An 18,136-nucleotide genomic window follows, 5' to 3' on the forward strand; every position below is an offset into this window, starting at 1 on the left:
GGTTGGTTATACTCACACGAAAAAAGAATCAGTCCCTGAAGCAAGATGAGAGGCACCAGCAAGGACCAGAGATTTGGAGGCTGAAAAACAAAAAAATCAAAATCTCAAACGGTCATTAACATGTATACACCTGCATACACACACACTGAGAAACACGGAAAAAAGATGATCTAACAATGTTAGCAAAATATATTTTTTCTGGCTTCATACATGTAAAATTATTACAACAAAATTTACAAAGTAGTAACTTTTAATCAGACAATTTATATGGAGCTGTTCTGTAGATATGGTTTTAGTTCACCATCTGCGTATTCATAGAAAGAAGCTTTTTCAGTGTTTGCAAAGAGATTATTTAATTAAATACCCTCCAATAAACCTGTGAATAAAAAAAAAATACATTAAAAACATACATAAATAAACACATCACTTGTGATGTCATACAGTATACTGACCTTCCAGCACAACCAAAGCTCCTGAATCATCTTCAATCATCAACTGTGTAACAACATATTTACCAGGCTGCTGTACCTGTTGATCCCAACATGGCTGAAGAGACTGGAGTCCGTTTTTGGATCAACACTGACATCTAGTGGAAAAAGCAAAGACACAACATTCAAAGCTGACAAGTAAGGTCTTAGCTTTGGGGGGGGGGGGGGAAATTAAAAAAAAAAATCGATGAACAAGTTTCAGTTTACAAAATTCAATCAAAGTTTGAGATGTGAAAAGTACTAAAGTTAAAGAAAGTTGTCAATTAAAACCCAGAATTTTAGAATCCAAACATAAAATCCTGAGCAGTCAGAATATCATTTCATATGGATAATAATGACAATTAAGTCTTATATAAGTGTGTGTGTGTGTGTGTGTGTGTGTGTGTGTGTGTGTGTGTGTGTGTGTGTGTGTGTGTGTGTGTGTGTGTGTGTGTTTAGGTCGCAAATAGAGTAATTTGCAAAATTTGTTAATTCACAAAAATGATAATCAGCGCGAGCCGGTCGAGGAACCGTTACTTAGTTTAGCTTGTGAGAGCAGGCTCGTGGCCACGGAGTCTGCTACTTTACAGCGTATAAACAAAAAAAAATAAAAATTATTTGTACACATATGTGATGGCTTAGCAATTAAAACTATTTTAATGGGACAAGATTACAAGATTTTATAAGCAGTTTCATACCTTTGTGAGGTCGTTTACCACTGTCGGTTGAGCAAGATGGCCGTCTTCTTTCGTCGGTTGGACGGTTTCCTTCTCCACTGTTGAGATGAAAATCTGACTCGAGGAAATGACTCGATGCAATCTGTTGGTTTCTTTTGCGAGGTTTTTTGGTTTGTTTTTAAGAACTGGTTAGTATAAACTCTTATAAACAGGAATAATGTGAAATATTACTGGTATGTTTAAATTAGATTCAAATTGGACTACATTTACCTGGGCAGCATGTAGTACCTTGAAATTATTTGAGAATTGCCCTCATAGAAATAAAGCTGGACTAAATTGAACTGAATTTAACAAGGCTAATATGACAAGTTTGTAATGTAAACTGTCTTCACCTTTATCATGCTTATACCTTAAACAACATTGCTATGTCCTAACTGTCTCTATGATTTTCTAATAAAGCTATTACACAGTTAACTTTCATGCTACACCTTTCTGGATGTCTGGATAATTGTCTGGGTTTGAATCCCATGTTTAGCTGGGTCACTGTTAGCTGAGACAAATACAGTGATGGAAGAAGTGTTCATTCTTCAAGATGAGCTGCAAGTACATCATTTCTAAAAACACAAGCAGGTGACTTAAAAGTTAGGCTTATTATACGTTAACCTATCAGATTATTGTAGACAGACTATCTAGAATACAATATATATTTTTGTATGAGACATAATTGCTTTTAAGTGTAATTAAGCAAGAAAAAAATCAATTTACCTCATTACTACATGTTTTAACAGTCTATATACTCTTTAGAATTGGATTGGGAACAAATAGTAAATAAACGCTAGGTTTCAATAGGCCTCCATACAGCCTTTAGTGCTCAGGCCTAAAAACCTCTTGTATTTAACAAAATACTTCAAATCGCTACCAGATACTGCATTATATTCAAGTACCCTAAATGCTGCTGCTCTACCATATATTTGACTTCTTCAGAGTCAGAAAATGGTCAAATTTCAGTCAGAGCCAAGTAATAGCCAGCTTTCCCTACACGTGTTTAAAATAAAATTAAAAAAAAAAAAAAAACCAGCTCATATTTACCAAGGAAATAATGGAAAACTCTTGGAATGGAAACTAAATTGTAGTGCAAAACATTGAAGACGATCTTTATTGTTCACAGTTAAACACAAGCCACTGCTTTAAGAACTTCCTTTCTTTTTTTTTTCTTTTTTTCCTTTTTTTTTTTTTTTGTTTGTTTTTGCCGTGTCATCCCAGATTTTCCAGCTCCGGTCAGTCCTGGCTTCTTCCATTTGTGCTGATTGTACCTTCTGTCTTGGTTTGCTGTAGCTACTACTGTTGGCATTAAAAGAGGATTGTTGAACATGCTTTAGATAGTGAGGCAGAAGGAAATGACAGCAGAAGTTCCCAGTGGACAACAGGATTTAGACAATTTTAACAATCAGTTTACTGGGGGGAAAAAAAAACATAAGAGAGAGGGCCATATTTATTAGGCCTCCAGAAAGAAAACTAACTGGACCAGATATGTTTTGACATGATTGAAATGAACCAGAGAACAAAAGCTTACAGGAAAAAAGCATATCATTTTAAGGTTTGAGCTTGTGTATTGTAGACACCCGTGAGCATACCTGCTGATCAAATAAAATGTATAAACTGAAGGCAGAAAATTGAAATTTAGGAAAACAGATCAAATATGACAAGTTTTTAACATCTTTTCTGCATTCCTTACTGCATCTTTTTGAGTTCAGCGGCCATTTTTATTCTTGTCAAGAAAACTTTGAAGGTTTTGCTGGAAATATTTCTATCTAGAAGTATACTCAAAAAGCATCCCCAGAGGGAACTAAACATTTGTGTACCAGTTATTTTTGCACATCTGGACAATATGCTATCCCTCCCATGGCGATTAAGTGTGACAAGACCTCCTTGACATCCTGGAATGGCTAAAGAACAAATCGTACAATCCAATTTCCCCCAAAACTTGCAGTTTTCAGACTGTAGGCTGCAAATGGAAGGATGTAATTTTCTGTGGCAGGAGGGATTTTGAAAACTGGTAAAGAAGATGATATTTCTGGTCAGTCATGTTTATTTCTGTAGTCAGATTCTGCGTGAGCTAGACTACAAACTCAACTCTCATAAAGACGCTTAGACCAGAGGTCACCAACTCTGGTCCTTTAGAGCTACCATCCTGCAGGTTTTAGTGTTTTCCCCGCTGCAACACACATGACCCAAACCAATGGCTCATGAACAGGCAGGTGCAGAAGACGATGACAACTTGTTGGAGAACCTTTTCATCTGAATCGAGTGTGTTGTAGCAGGCAAACACTAAAACCTGCAGGGTGGTAGGTCATGAGGAGAAATTGGAGACCCCCTTCTGAGACATTGACAGCAGAGTTCTTTTAATTTCCAAACATTTTGAATATTTTATTCTTGTTTACAGCTTTTCTCACTGTGGTCCAACGTTTTGAATGAATGGAATCATTTTGTTTAGGTTTGAAAAACTTTCTGAGTAAAATTTCCTTTCAATTCTTTCTCTTCTTCTAAGGATACAAATTCTCCATCAGGGAAAGCTTTCACATCACTTTTTTCTTCCACAAGATATATTTTCTCTTTAAAAAACTGAAGTGTTTCCACTGACAGCTAAATGATTAAATCCAGCTTTAAGCATCCCAAACAGATATCCGCTGTCACCATATCAGACAGGCGGTGGGTTAAAAAAAAATAAAAAATACAGGTGGGAAAATTTCGACTTTTAAAATTTGGGTGAACCGATCATGTAAACATGAGACTTGCTGTTTCACATGTAGGTTTTTAATAACTCATTGACACCCGCTCAGTTTATTTTTGCCATCAGTCTTAAATGTAAAAGTCTTGCATGTTTCACATGGACTTCGTATCTGCTGCATTTTGAGATTCCTTCCGAGAGATTAAATCGTTTTGAAGAAGAAAAACAAAGCAGACACATTTGGGGGGGAAATCCTGTTGTCCACTTAGGGGAAGGCGACAAATAACACTGAATTACAACGAGTTGCCGACGTGTTGCTCTTGTTGATAATTTGTAGCCTTTCTCCATGGTTAAACTTCAGTCTCTCCTTTCGTTTGACACCTTCGTCCCGGCTCAGTCTTGTGTCCTTAACTGTGCTCATGATGCGTTTCATTATAGTCCATAATCTTTAGCTGCTGCTGCCGGGGGCGACCTGACCCCGTCTGTCCCCTGCCACCAGTGTGCCCCATCCCTGCCTTTTTGCGGGGGCTTTCCTGGCTGGAGGCTCGCTTCTTGGGCTCAGACGGGTGCTCATTGGTGGGCACAGTGAGAGGAGTGGCCGGGACAGAGGCTGTGACAGGGGGTGAGGAAGGGATGGGGCAAGTTGAAGGAGCAATGGTGGCGATATAACCTGAGCAGGGCGGCTCTACACACAGCTCAGTCTTCAGGCTGTGAGCGAGACCCGCCAGGCGCGGTGGGGGTTGCTCCTCGTCGCACTGGCTCTCGCTCTTGTTGCGGAAAAGCTCGCGCGCTCTCATGCCCAGGAAGCTCTTGGCGCTGGGGTAGGAGCCCACGGTGAGCGGCGCGTCAGACACAGGCAGGGGTGTGAGCGGGTTGGTGTGGGGACAGGACGAGGTAGGCTCCATCAGCAGGGGCGGGGTCAGGTCCTGGCCTCCATTGATGGAGTTAGCTGTTGACTGGGAAGTGTTGGTCGCCTTTGGTTGAAGAGGCAATAAAGTGCTGCCGTTGCCCCGAGGGGAGTCATGTGGCAATCTGCTGTCTATATCCTCGTTGGTGTGAACTCTACCTGGTCCGTCTGGAACTGTGACACTGGAGGGCAAAAGAAAATCCTTATCATGACCAGATCAATACCATCAGATCACTGATAGTGTTTAAAGGGGTGAATAACATTTCTACTCAGATGAACGAAAATGTCATGGAGCTACCAGTTTAACAGATTCACTTATTCAGTTTTACAAACACGGATCATTTAAACTACACGGAAGGCTTCCCATATATTACTGGATGGCTGAAATTTTGACTTGAATGTGTTCAAAATGTAGCAATCACCCTGATTTATTAGCCAATTCGCCACTGTGTAGGGCTGTGACAATATGCTTTCGTCCCGATTCGATTCAGATTTTTTGGGTGCCAATTTGATTTAAATTGCAATTCATACAATTCTTTGATATTGCTGATTTTTGTAGATTAAAAACAAAAAAATGTACAAAACTTTTTTTGCTTGTCATTTTCTTGATTTCAATTAAGAAAAAAAAAAAAAAACAACACAGCAGTCAGTTCATCATTCTGCTGCTATTATGCCCAAAAAGACAAGTAAAAAAGATCAACAATAACAATAATAATTTACTTATTTAAAAGAAAAAGATAAACTTTTTAACAAAAAAATTGATTTTAAAATTGTGAAGCAAAAAGTTGAATTTTTTAAACAAATAAAAATAATCCATTTTCAAATTTGTCATTTTTAGTGTTTTTATAGATCTTTTTACTTGTTTTCCTAGACATTATAGCAGCAGAATGACGACATGGGAACTGTGTTGTTTTTTCCTAATTGAAATCAAGAAAAATGACGAGCAAAAAAAGTTTTGTCCATTTTTTTTGTTTATAATCTACAAAAATCAGCAATATCGAAAAATTGTGAGAAAAGCAATTTAAATCGAATCAGCACCCAAAAACTAAGAATCAAATCGGCACAAAAGGATATGGTCACAGCCCTACTACTTTGTTTGTCCAAAATCTTAGACATCCACAATAAAAGGAAGAAATTTCCTTCATACTCTGTGGCAATAAAATCTGAAGATGAGATTTTGCCCTTTTGTGGCACATTTTGATAATTCATTCGTATCAAAGCACAATGTGCCAAATTACATGCTAATATTCACTGGGTTTGATATTCACTATTCCATGTTTTGTTTTGCAATATGAAACAGTAAATTGCTTCATATTGCAAATAAAAAGTATTAATTAATAGACAAATATATGGCAAATAAGCAGTTCAATTAAATAAAAGCCTGCAGTACCACTAGTTCCAGCTGAGTACATGTTAAAACTGTGTCAACTGAAAAACTCATGTTTACATTGCAAGGAAAAACAGCCCGAATAAAACATTTCTGATCATTGTGATCCAAATTTGTTTTGTTTTTAAACTCTCTTAACAGCACAAATCCATTTTCTCCCCCAATCAGACCACAACCCAACACATCGGGTCTAAATCAGACACATGATATTTTTCAATCCGACTTCAGTCCAAACAGTCATGTTGCATTTCATCTGACTTTTACTTCCTTTCCGGAGGAGTTCAGATGTGTGATGTCACGTTTTTTTTTTCCACATGGGTCGCTTCAGGGCCATAAATTGTGGATGAAGTCCAATGGTAGTCACATTTAAAGCAAAATATGAACCATGCACAAATCACAGCAAAAAAAAAAACAACATCTGAATTCAGCATTAAAAACTGCAACAGGAGCATAACCTAAACGCTGTTTAACTTATTCTTTTCTACCTGCATATCCATTAAGAAGCTGCTGATGTATATCAACAGCTATTATGATATGTCTAATTTGGGTGAAAACCAAAATTGTGTTGTTGAAAAGCATCAACAACACAACTATCGCACCTAAAATACACTGCTCACAAGTCAACCATATTAAATGCATGCCCCAATGTAAGTCATATATGTATCAATATGCAGAGTGAAACAAAGCAAACAGCCCAACCTGGAGACTGCAGGAGTAAGTGTGTCAGCTCTGCCTCCCGCAGGTGAGCTGGAGGTGGCGGTGCTGCTGGCTGGAGCCTCCATTTCTACTCGGCTGTAAAGCTGCAGGAGTTCAGTCTGGAGCAGCTGAGTGATTCTCCTTTGAGCTTGATATCTGCAGTCTGAGGCCTGCAGCTCTGTCCTGCAACGGAACGGAAACAGACAGACGGTGGTACGTCAATGCAAAAAAATTACTACATATATCTGTGATCATCAATCCTGGTCCTGCAGGTTTTGTAAGCGTTACAGCTGCAAGACGCCTTATTCAAATCATTGTGTATTTTGCAGACATGAGCAGAACTTGTCTGTGAAAGGTGTTTTCCCGCAGGGTCACTTGGAAAACCTGCAGGCCTGAGGATCCTTGACATATATTATCTCATCTAGGGATGCACCGATACAGATGCCAGTATTGCTATCGGCTCAATACCAAGCGTGTGTATTCGTACTTGGTATTAATAAAAGTGTACAGATACCACAACCGATACACACTAGTCAAGCTAGCGCAGATGTGTTTAATGACATGCTTCCGACATGTTTTAAAAGAAATAAATGACTTGAATTTTAAAATGTGACATTTTTTGTTACACTAAAAGCGAGATCTTTGTTTCGAAACCACACATTTATAGTTGTATTCAGGTAAAATGTGCCAAATCAAAATAAAACTTGTTGAAATTGTTGGATCTGTAATGTTATTATATTTGTATTGGTGAGGTAACTTCAGAAAGGATGGTCATTTATTACAACCTAATGACATCTTACACAGTTATAACAGCGATAATAACCATAGTCACAATAATGTCCACATAAACAGATTTGGTATAGGCAAATATTGGTATCGGCAGATATTCAAATATCAGATATCGGTATCGGATAAGAATCCAAAAAGTGGATCAGTGCGTCCCTAATCTCATCCTGGTGTCCTTCTGATTTAAATCATAGAGTGATGGGAACAGTCACATAAAGCATATGAACAACAAATGACTATTTTTGAGAAGTTAAACATTTCAACAGTTCTGTGATCTCATACTCACTTTGCTTGACATTTTACATCTTCGAGGAACTTCTTTTGCTCTGCGATGAGGTGCTCCTTTTTAGAGAGCTGAGTCTCCAACTCAGCACTTCTTTGCTGTGCTGCCTCCAGTTTCTGCCCCTGCACCAGCAGACTTTGCTTTAGTGTTTCCACCTCCTTCATATAAGCCACCTGCAGCATGAGGGCCTCCTGTGTGGTGTCAGGGAAAAAAAATAAAAGTGATTAAAGGGTGAAAATCAAAACATACAACCCTGTTTGTCCTCTGATTAGTGGTACTGGTACCAGTTAGTTGCGCTTATGACTGGTACTTGATTTATTCACTGGTACTGCAGCCAGGTTTATCGACCAGAGTCCAAATGATAAACTGGGAAAATGTTTTTGTTTTTTCTTTTTCTAAAAAGAGACAATGTTCAATCACACAGCTTGCAGACAGGCTTTTGACGGTACTGTCTGCAGAGCATGAAGCAGAGTGACCAGCGTTGTGGATGAAGAACTGACTGAAGCACACAAACGACCGGAAAGAAAACTTAAACAGGAGGGAATGCAAACGTTACTATCTGTGCAGAAACATAACTAAAACTGGATGCAGAGGTGTGTGTGATGGGGTTATAAACAAAGTCTAAATGACAGGTATAATGTAATCCTAATCTGTGACAGCCGTCAAATTCAGATTCATTAATCTACATTAGGGGTGCATTGATTGTGCACTTGTTTTTAGAGGCCTTGAGTGAAGCCACTTAACCAGTATGGACGAACAGCGGAAAAGTCTACAACCAGACAGTAACTCTCTTCCAAACACCCAAACTTTCATGTAATCTTTTTAAGCAATCCAGCCTTTCTGAAGCTCTTCACAAGTTTTTCCTTCGACATTAGCTGTTTTTTTTTTTCCATTAATTTTTAGTCCAGTCCTTGTACTTAACTCATTGAGTGCCAGCCATTGTTGTAGAGAGTTCCATACTGTTGGCGTTTTAGAGCATCATCTAACAGATCCCACAGAAAAATTAACTCTGAGACTACAGATACGAAGGGCAGATTTGGCTGGATGCATGCTTATGGTCGTCTTCAGGGTGTGCACTCAAAGTGTGCAGTTTGAGGACTTTTTCACGCATGCACCCAGCCAAATTGGCTGTCCATGTACACAAACAGAAAAACCACAAAAACATCTTTTGACATCTTTTCATGTCTTTAGCAGTGACAGTGTTTGGATTCCTGAAGGTGTCTAAGGACGTCTTTGGCAGCCAATGAATGAACAATTACTGAATTTTATCAACTTAGCAAAGAAATAGTTTCAAACTGTATCTCATTGTGTAAACAATTTACAGCTTGTCAGAGTGTTTAATCTGGGATAAACGTGGTAAATGTGAAAATATGAGTAAAATTAACTGCAATTTTTTTTTTTTTTTAAGTAAAAGCATCAAGAATTTCTGATTTCTGAAGTTGTTTATTTTTATGTCTAAATTAAAGATGTCAAAACCAGAAGGATAAATTCATAATTCTCAACATGGGTAAATCAAATTGAAAAATCGAATATCCAGATTTTTCGCTTCACAATTTTTAAATAGATATTTTAAAAATAGCTTTTTTTTCCCCCCAAATAAATAAAGATAATCCATTATACATTTTTATTGTTTTTAATGATCTTTTTACTTGTCTTCTTGGGCATTATAGCAGCAGAATGATGGTCTGGCTCCTGTGTTGTTTTTTCCAAACTGAAATCAAGAAAAATGAATCGAATCGGGACAAAAGCATATTGTCACAGCCCTATTATATACATCATCCCAGACGTACTGCACATGCAGTCTATGATTGTAAGTTTGGTCAGAAACATCAGATCATAATTCTTAACATGGACCTAACACACCATGTAATAAGACATGAAACTATCCATCAGATACTGAGATCAGAAGTGACAAGAAAACTATTTTTTGCTTCTTTTTTCCGCTTTGTTTTGCATCCCTGATATGCTTCGCCTTTCGGGCCACTATAGAGAACGCAGGTTGCAAGAATTTCTCCATCAGCTTCATTCATTAAATCGAGAAGCCATGTTGATTTTTTTTTTAATCCAGTTTATATTTTCAGAAGGTAAAAACTCACAAACTTACAATTATATAATAAGTGATCTTGACAGATCAGATGAAGGAATTAAAATGAACTGTTCATGCCACACAATCTACACCCCACTTTTATTTTATCTTTTACAAACTCAAAATGCCCAAATACTTCAGGAAGTCTGACTTTATCTATCTGCACTGATATTGCAGCAAAGATAAAAATACTTCAGAATAGTCTGACTTGACACCCAACAAGCCCAATAAGTGTCTCCTTCTTCACCTCAGTACGTCATCTTGCAGCTCCCTGCATCTGACATCCCCACACACACACACACACACACACACTCGCTCCCTCACACCATACCTTTGTGTTGTCGGTGCCTGTGTGCTGTAACTCCTGCATGGACAGCTTATGTGCCTCCCCGAGGAGCAGCAGCTGCTTGTTCAGGAAGCTCATCTGCTGCTGGGTACTCTCACTGTTGCTCAGCTGAAGGACAAGCGAGACAAATGATGATGAGGGAGGGCAAAAGTACTACTATAAATGAACACTGTCCAAAAGTATTTGGGATTACATCGACATTGTTACTCAGCGATTACGATATTTTCATCAAAACATCTGCATTGTACTGCATTTGTCTTAAAACAAATGGTGCTCTACTGCAGTTTTATACAAGTTGATGACAACAATGGAAACATAACTTTGTAACCTCAACACCAGAATAAGAAACATATTTTAAGCGAAAAATTGCTGTAAATAAGCTAAAAGCTAAATGTACTTAGAAAAAAAAAACGGTATTGTGTAACTAGCAATGTAGCTAAAAGAAAAGGAAAAGTTGAAGGCTGATGTCAACCAGTCAATCCCATCTCCCCTTCATCACTAACACCAGAGAGTCTTTTCAAACCAACTAAGACAGAGCATGAGAGATGACACTCGGCCAGTTTGAATACTTTGAGACTGGGTTTACTAACTCCTGACTGGGCTTATATAGTGTTGATTTGAAGTTTTCTGCCATCTGTAAACACAAAAGGGAAATACTGGGTGAAATTCACAACTTTACCTAATTTTTAAAAGACTTTAGGAAAAAAAACTTAAGATAAAGGCATATTTATACTAATAATATCAGTTTCTGCTGTACCAAACAGATAAGTCACACAGTATAGTGGTAATGTACATTAATTTTCATGTCCAGGGACATTTAGATGGTTGTACTGATACAGTCTGGTGTGAAATGCTTCATTAACAGCCCCTAGTGAATTAGGATTTTGCCTCAGTTTGGAAATGGGCTCAGCTGAACCCCAGGATGCAGAAAAACACTCAGACCCCCTGTGTCAATGACCCAAAATGAAAAGGGGGTGGGACAGCATCTCCAAGGCAAGCAGGGCTTGGGACAGTGGGCAGTGTACTGACAAGTAGCAGGATGAGAACAAGGGGACGTTTTGTATGAGTTCCCCAAGTCAAACCTAGTTCTTCCATTCAGAAAATCTGGACGAAGGAATAGATTAAAAAAAAAAAAAAAAAATCAAACCCTGCCAATTTAATAAAACCCTAATATTCATATGGATTTGCCAAGAGAGTAATATTGATCTTGATATTTTTCATCTAAAAAAATCTGATCATGAAAAGCCAGATATAGGAATGGGATTAATTTATGGAGGCACAAAAAACAAAAACTGCTACTTCTTTCATGTATACTGATTACTTTTACTTTTCTTTTGTTTACAATAGGTATAGGCGTGTTTGGTAATGCTGGCGGGATAGTCATGTGTGAATAAGTATGAGGTCCTGATGATGTATTTATGTGTGTATATATACATACATATACATACATATACATATATACATATACATATATACATATACACATACATATATATATATACACATATACATATACATATATATACATATACACATATACATATATATACATATACATATATATACATATACACATATACATATATATACATATACATATATATACATATACACATACATATATATATATACATATACATATATACATATACACATACATATATATATATACATATACATATATACATATATACATATATATATATACATATACATATATACATATATATATATATATATATATATATATATATATATATATATATATATATATATATATATATATATATATATATATATACATACACACGTTCCTAATCGAAATAAATAAGTAAATAAGTTCAATCAATCACATCAAAATCAATTTATCCTGATGGTGGCATGTTAGAAAATAATCACAAACCCAACAAGAGCATCCACTGAAAATGTGAGAAAGAATTTCCATCAGTGTGAAAAAGAAAGTGCGCCTTCTTTTATTTGTGGTGTATCAGAACATACCAATCCACCTGGTCCTTACCAGGTATTAAAATGAGGTAAACAGTATTTCAGACGAGTAAGAGCGCATCATATTACACCATATCATTCTTCAACAAAACAGCAGTCAGGTGTTTCTGATGGTCTATTAGAGGAAAGGCTTTCTGTTCGTTTGATAATCTGGAGCTTTCAGGTGTGTTAACAAAAAGCCAAGAAGGAAAGACATCCGCAGTGATCTAGGAGAAGGAATTACTGCTGCTCTTCAGTCTGGGAAGGGTTATAAAGTCATTTCCAGATGTCAAATTCACATTAACTTCATCTCTTTTCAGTTTCTAGAAACCTTTTAAACTCACCGTAAATAAAGAAACTAAAATGTTAGACCAAAAGATGTGAGTATACACACAACTGATTCCAAATACAAGTGGTCCTCGGTTACACGGTTCTCAATTTATGTTGTTTTGACTTTACAACGCTCTTTAAATAAATGTAAATTAAAAATAGAGCAAGATTCAACGTTACAAGGTTCTATATAAGCTCTTACGACCCGTGGCGCTGAGGCTGAGACGACGCCTCAGTGCGTGTATATTTTTTTTATTTTAATTGAAATGTCCATTTTATTTGCCTGTACAGCTTTTCCAATAATATGATGTATAATACCTGTATACCAGATAGTTATTTAGGGGGTATTTAAAGGTAAAAAGGCAGAATTACGGTTTATGTTGCGGCGCAGGAACAGAACTCGTTCGTAAACAGAGAACCGCCTGTCGATAGCAATGTAAGAATTATAATCCATCACTGGTGATGCCTGTGAGACCTCAACAACTGACATACAAGTGAAACGGTCTTTAAATCAGATTTCTCAGCTCAAGTTAAATGTTACCTTGATGGTCATCTGGTTGAGCAGGTGACCAGTGTGGCACACTTTGTTATTGGCCCTCTGAAGCTCCGCCTCCAGTTCATCCATCTTTTTCTGACACTCCTGTAACTTGCTCTGCAGAAAACAGATTCAGATGTTTTCTGTCGGTGACTAAAGCGTACAATTTGACTGCAAGTTGTACAGGAACATATGTGAAGGCGCGTCTACCTGAAGCTCCTGGTTCTTGGTGTAGTAGTCGTCCCGACCCTGTTGCAGTTGTCTGATCTGACTGTGCAGCCGGGTCACCATCGCCTCGCGGTCGTCCCACAGCTGCCGGTACCGCTGCTGCTCCACCTGCAGACTCTCCCTCAGAGACAATATGTCTACGCTCTGCAAGTTTAACTGATCCTTCTGCACAAACAAGAACGCACAAGGTAAGTTAGATGTCTACAGGTTACTATGCACAAAAGAATTTACCAGAATATAAATTGCTTAAGGCAACTGGTTGAAGTTTACAGCCTTTTACCACCTGAGACGCTTGATTTCCACTCAGTAATAATCAACATCATGCCTAAAAAGGCTGGTTATTGCGCAACCCCATGCAAACTTGCCATAGCATTGTTTTGCTCCTCCAGCGCAGTGGCGTTGATGATGCGTCGGAGGAGGCGTCGGTTGCGGACGGCGTGTTGCTCCCTCTTGTAGCGCTCATACAGCAGCTGGTTGTGCAGCAGGAGCAGCTGGCTGCGCAACGTGTGAAGCTCGTCCAGCGGAGCAGAGCCTGAGTAAGCCACGGTAACAATCACAGAATTAACGCTATCATACACCTGACATGTGCAACTACAAAATAAAGAGGTTTTTTTTAATTGAAATAGTCAGGATCGGTCTGGATACAGTGCTGTGCTCCTGTAAAATCAGGCGATTTTATTAGACAATTCTGCAGTGAGTTAGGATTCAGGGCCTGAAGAGACTTTAAACCACCAGCCACACATGAAGAGTGGAAACTTGTATTAGGAGCAATTGAAATTACATGACTCCTATCAGTTAAACGGGAGATTATTGAGTTCAGGAGTCGTAATTACACATTAGCAGGCAGTTTCAGTCTGTTTTTATGGGTTTGTTTGTTTTTTTTGTTGTTGTTTTTTTGGGAACTGCAGCTGGAGGAAATTAGATTCTTGTGGCCTGGCATGTAAATAAAGAGAGAAAAGAAATGGACAACTTTTTCCATTCCCAGTTAGAACAGGTACTGCGTGACTGTGGGAACCTTGTTTTGACAAACCTCAGTTGAACTAATTCCTGGTCCAACTTGGTAACACTTTAACATGCTGCTCATGTCTCTGAGCTCGTGACATATCACTAGTCATGCTTAGATAATGGTCTGACTGCAGTTTTTTGTAACAGCTTCTTTTATCAGTGTACAACGTAGGGGTGGGCGATCATGTGATTTATTTTTTTCTTTAGGTAGAATGACTATTCATGATCTGAATCCACATGGTTCTCGCAGATTTAGATGAACCAGTGAGGTTAATACTAGTCTATCATATACAAGTTTCTTGACAGAAACTACCATATTTATGAATGCATCCTGTTTTAAGGTGCTTGCTGTAGGAAGCCGCTGTAGTTTGCAGCTAAATTAAAGTGCAACGTGTCCACTGAGGGACACCATCACTGCGTCATAACTTCTCATGCTAAGTTGGGGAGGAAAGCTTTCAACAATGCTCTTATTTATTCTTCAGCCAAGGAGCCTGAATCTGAGCAGAGATATGTTTTTGGTGCCGTTTGTCTGACTTTCTGCAGTGTAATGCAAAAACTATTGGGCTGAAATGAAATTTACACTTGGTGGGGCAAAAAGAAGGATCCATTAGATTTTAGTGAAGATCTGGATCACATTCTCTAAAATTGCAAAGGCTGTTGACCCTGGTGGAGAACTGGGTTTTCCTTGTGCCCCTACAAGTTCCTCTGGCAACCGCATCATATGACAACCCATCATCAGCCATGATGTCATCTGATCGCCCACCCTTCGCAGAGCTGTTGTGAGTGTTTTACCTCCAAAATGTGTCCAGTCAGCTGACTTACTTGGCAAAGGTAATCTGTAAAAAGAGAAGAGAAAAAAAATAGTAATGAAAAATAGCTCTTTTTTGTGATTATACAACCAAATCCTGAGCAACACAGATTTGATTTCCAGAAGCTCCAACCAGATTTTTTCCCCTCTTCACAGCTAAAGCTGTAAATTAATACTATCAACCCACCAAATGTGGGTTAAAATTAATTTTGGAGGGTGTAAATGAGAACTTACAGTCCATTTTGGCAGATAATGCATAAAAGCAGGGTTATTACATTTCCATGATGTAGCGTATGTGGTATCATTTGTGCAGCTGAATGGGGGGGGGGGGGGGGGGGGTTTAAACAAAGCAGCATGTAGAAGGAAAACAAAACATGGTGGTAGCAGGACAGTGTAATAAACTAGGCTGGTTGCAACAGATGGGTACCAGAAAATGTCAATGACCAAACAAAGGAAAGACAATTAAAGCAACACAACTGGCAAATGTTCACACTTTGGCACAGTGTAAGATCATACTATAAGCCAGGTATGCACAAGCAAGGGTGGTGTCCTTACTGGCATTGACAATGGTTACATGATTTTTTTTTTTTTTTTTTTTTTTTTTTTAAAACAATCGGACTTAATTAATCCAAATTAAATAGTTCCAAATAAAATTATTCTCCCTTGAGCTTAAAAATAGAAATAGTTATTCCGAAAAGGTTTACATGGAAAACACGTTTACTAATTCCGCTTTAAACTGGTGGGTTGGGAGATGTGATGTCGGAAATAATCACACTGCACTTTCTTGTTCTTTTCTCATAATAAGTACTGTTTTAGCTTCAATTCTTATTATATTTTTGAAGCACCAGCTTGACATGAGCGTACTGCTTCGCTTTTCACAGCAGCTGAAGAGGAGAAGGAAGATAAAGGACCGGAGATGGGAGGCAGAAGGCTGCACATGTAAGGTAAGGTAAAGAGCATGCACAAAACAACCAACATTTGCATTCAGAATTAGGTGTCTACATGGTCATTTCTCATCTGTTTAAAGCAGATTTAACTTTTATTCAGAATTAAACAGCAATTAACTCTCAAACAACGCCACTCAGTGTTTTCCTGCTCCAAGACACATTATTCAAATGAATGGTTATTAACAAAAAACTGTTGGAGAGAAATATCACTTGAATCAAATGTGTTGCAGCAAGTAAACATCTAATACCTAATAGAAGCCAGCTCTTGAGGACCGGAGTTGTCCATCCCCGCTATGAGCAATTACACCCTTAAGCCAAGAATAAAGAAAAAAACAACTAATCACAAAACATAATTAGCATAGAAACTGAAGAGAGGATGACAGAAAATTCTACTCTCTAGATTACATCTATCTTGTAATACTATAGGTAAAGAAAAAAAATGTAATAAAAATAAATAAATAAATAAAAAATTTTAATAAAAGCAAAACATTAGTGCTCATCCTTTGTTAACCTGACTTAATGCAGCACAACTAAACTTGGTCAGATTTTCACACTTTGGTGCCCCTTAATGAAGACTAAATCTGTATACATCTTGCATCCTGTCTCTTCTCCGAACTCTCTCCAGTCAGTAAAAGTCAGCCTGATGTTGAGTGTTATCTTATTTTTTGTTCTGTCCCTTTCACTCTTTCTTTACCTCACTTCCTTTGATGATGTCCACTTGCATGTCTTTGCTGGAGCAGACAAAGTGCACGACTAAAACAGCCTGTGAGTCTATGTCCAATTGCTAGCTTGTGACACAGCACAAAATACAACAGTAAAGAGGGGATAGGGGTTAGTGCTCTTGGTGAGGAAGGGCAAAAAAAAAAAAAACAAAAGTGCAGGTTGTGAGGTGCAGTTTCTCAGCCTCGGGACACTCCAGGGTAACAACTGCTCCATAAATGTGCAAAATGAATGTTAGTACCATCAAAACAAGGCAGAAGCATGCGGTTTTAAGGTTGGAAAATTAGACAGAGTTGCTTTAAAGTAAAACTATGCAACTTTCTGACCTTAGGAATAGAGAACAGAAAGGACAACAAAAAATATTGGACTGACTTTTAATGACTACAGGGAGCTCAGAAAAGACAAACTGCAAGAAGGATGCTGACTTTGTCTTTGTTAGAGAGTTGCTCTTAGAAAATCTGCCCTAGTTCAGTAGTGTGTCTTTAAACAACAAGAAAATACACATATTCTTAAAAATATTGCTGATTTTCATCTGTTATCATTGTTGGATGTAAAGTGTTAGTAATGTGCAAATCTCCACCCATTAGTGTTAGACTGGTAAGACAGGGAGCCCAAAGAAAGGTCTTGAAACAGAACGGCTGGGATTGAATTTTCTGGCACCCTTCCCAGTTTCTGCCAGTACCAAAAAAATGTGTACCATGCTGTCCTGTATCGAGCTGAGCCCTTTGGTGCAAAGGGGGCTTTTGATAACTTTTAAAAGCACATTTACAAATGCAAGTGGCAAGCATGGGAGCTATATAATTGGCTGGTGCATAAACTCGCCAATAAAATGAGACACCATCAATTAATCTCAACGCTACATGGAACCTGGTGGCTCGCACTTTCCTTAACCTGTTTGGTCATCAATATCTACAGTCCACTACAATCTTTACCACAGCCGACTGCCATCGCTCACTTTTTCTGTGTCATTACTTGAAGGAAGCACTAGCAACTGGATTTAACTCCTATTTTATGAATGTGTGTAACCCTCAGGTATCAGAAATGGAAAATATTTACAACCTCTGTGCTAACCTGTGGAGGCATTTGAGACTGTGCTTATATGAACTGAATTTATAGTATGGTCTGTTCTGTCTAGTCATCATTTTATGGACTTTAGAGTCTGAAATAAAGTTTACCTCTAATCCAAAATAAGTAAGTGTATATGAGCTCTTTTCATG

General features: G+C 38.0%; 1 protein-coding gene across 2 annotated transcripts in view; it reads right to left on the reverse strand.

The window, feature by feature from the left end:
• Window positions 1–2,294: 2,294 nt before the first annotated feature.
• tsc1b (TSC complex subunit 1b) overlaps window positions 2,295–18,136 on the reverse strand; it is a 41,490-nt gene continuing 25,648 nt past the window's right edge. The window contains exons 15-22 of one of the 2 annotated variants that reach the window (XM_079256427.1): window positions 15,267–15,280; window positions 13,805–13,971; window positions 13,422–13,604; window positions 13,218–13,328; window positions 10,349–10,471; window positions 7,935–8,122; window positions 6,866–7,045; window positions 2,295–4,961 (exon numbers count right to left, since the gene is read on the reverse strand). In XM_079256427.1, the coding sequence (XP_079112553.1) occupies window positions 4,280–4,961; window positions 6,866–7,045; window positions 7,935–8,122; window positions 10,349–10,471; window positions 13,218–13,328; window positions 13,422–13,604; window positions 13,805–13,971; window positions 15,267–15,280 (1,648 nt within the window). In that variant the 3' untranslated portion in view covers window positions 2,295–4,279. Of the gene's footprint in view, window positions 4,962–6,865; window positions 7,046–7,934; window positions 8,123–10,348; window positions 10,472–13,217; window positions 13,329–13,421; window positions 13,605–13,804; window positions 13,972–15,236; window positions 15,281–18,136 lie in introns of both variants that reach the window. The other variant, XM_079256426.1, reaches the window with a different exon arrangement.

This window comes from Telmatherina bonti, assembly GCF_933228915.1.
Source record: "Telmatherina bonti genome assembly, chromosome: 17".
NCBI classification, from domain to species: Eukaryota; Metazoa; Chordata; class Actinopteri; order Atheriniformes; family Telmatherinidae; genus Telmatherina; species Telmatherina bonti.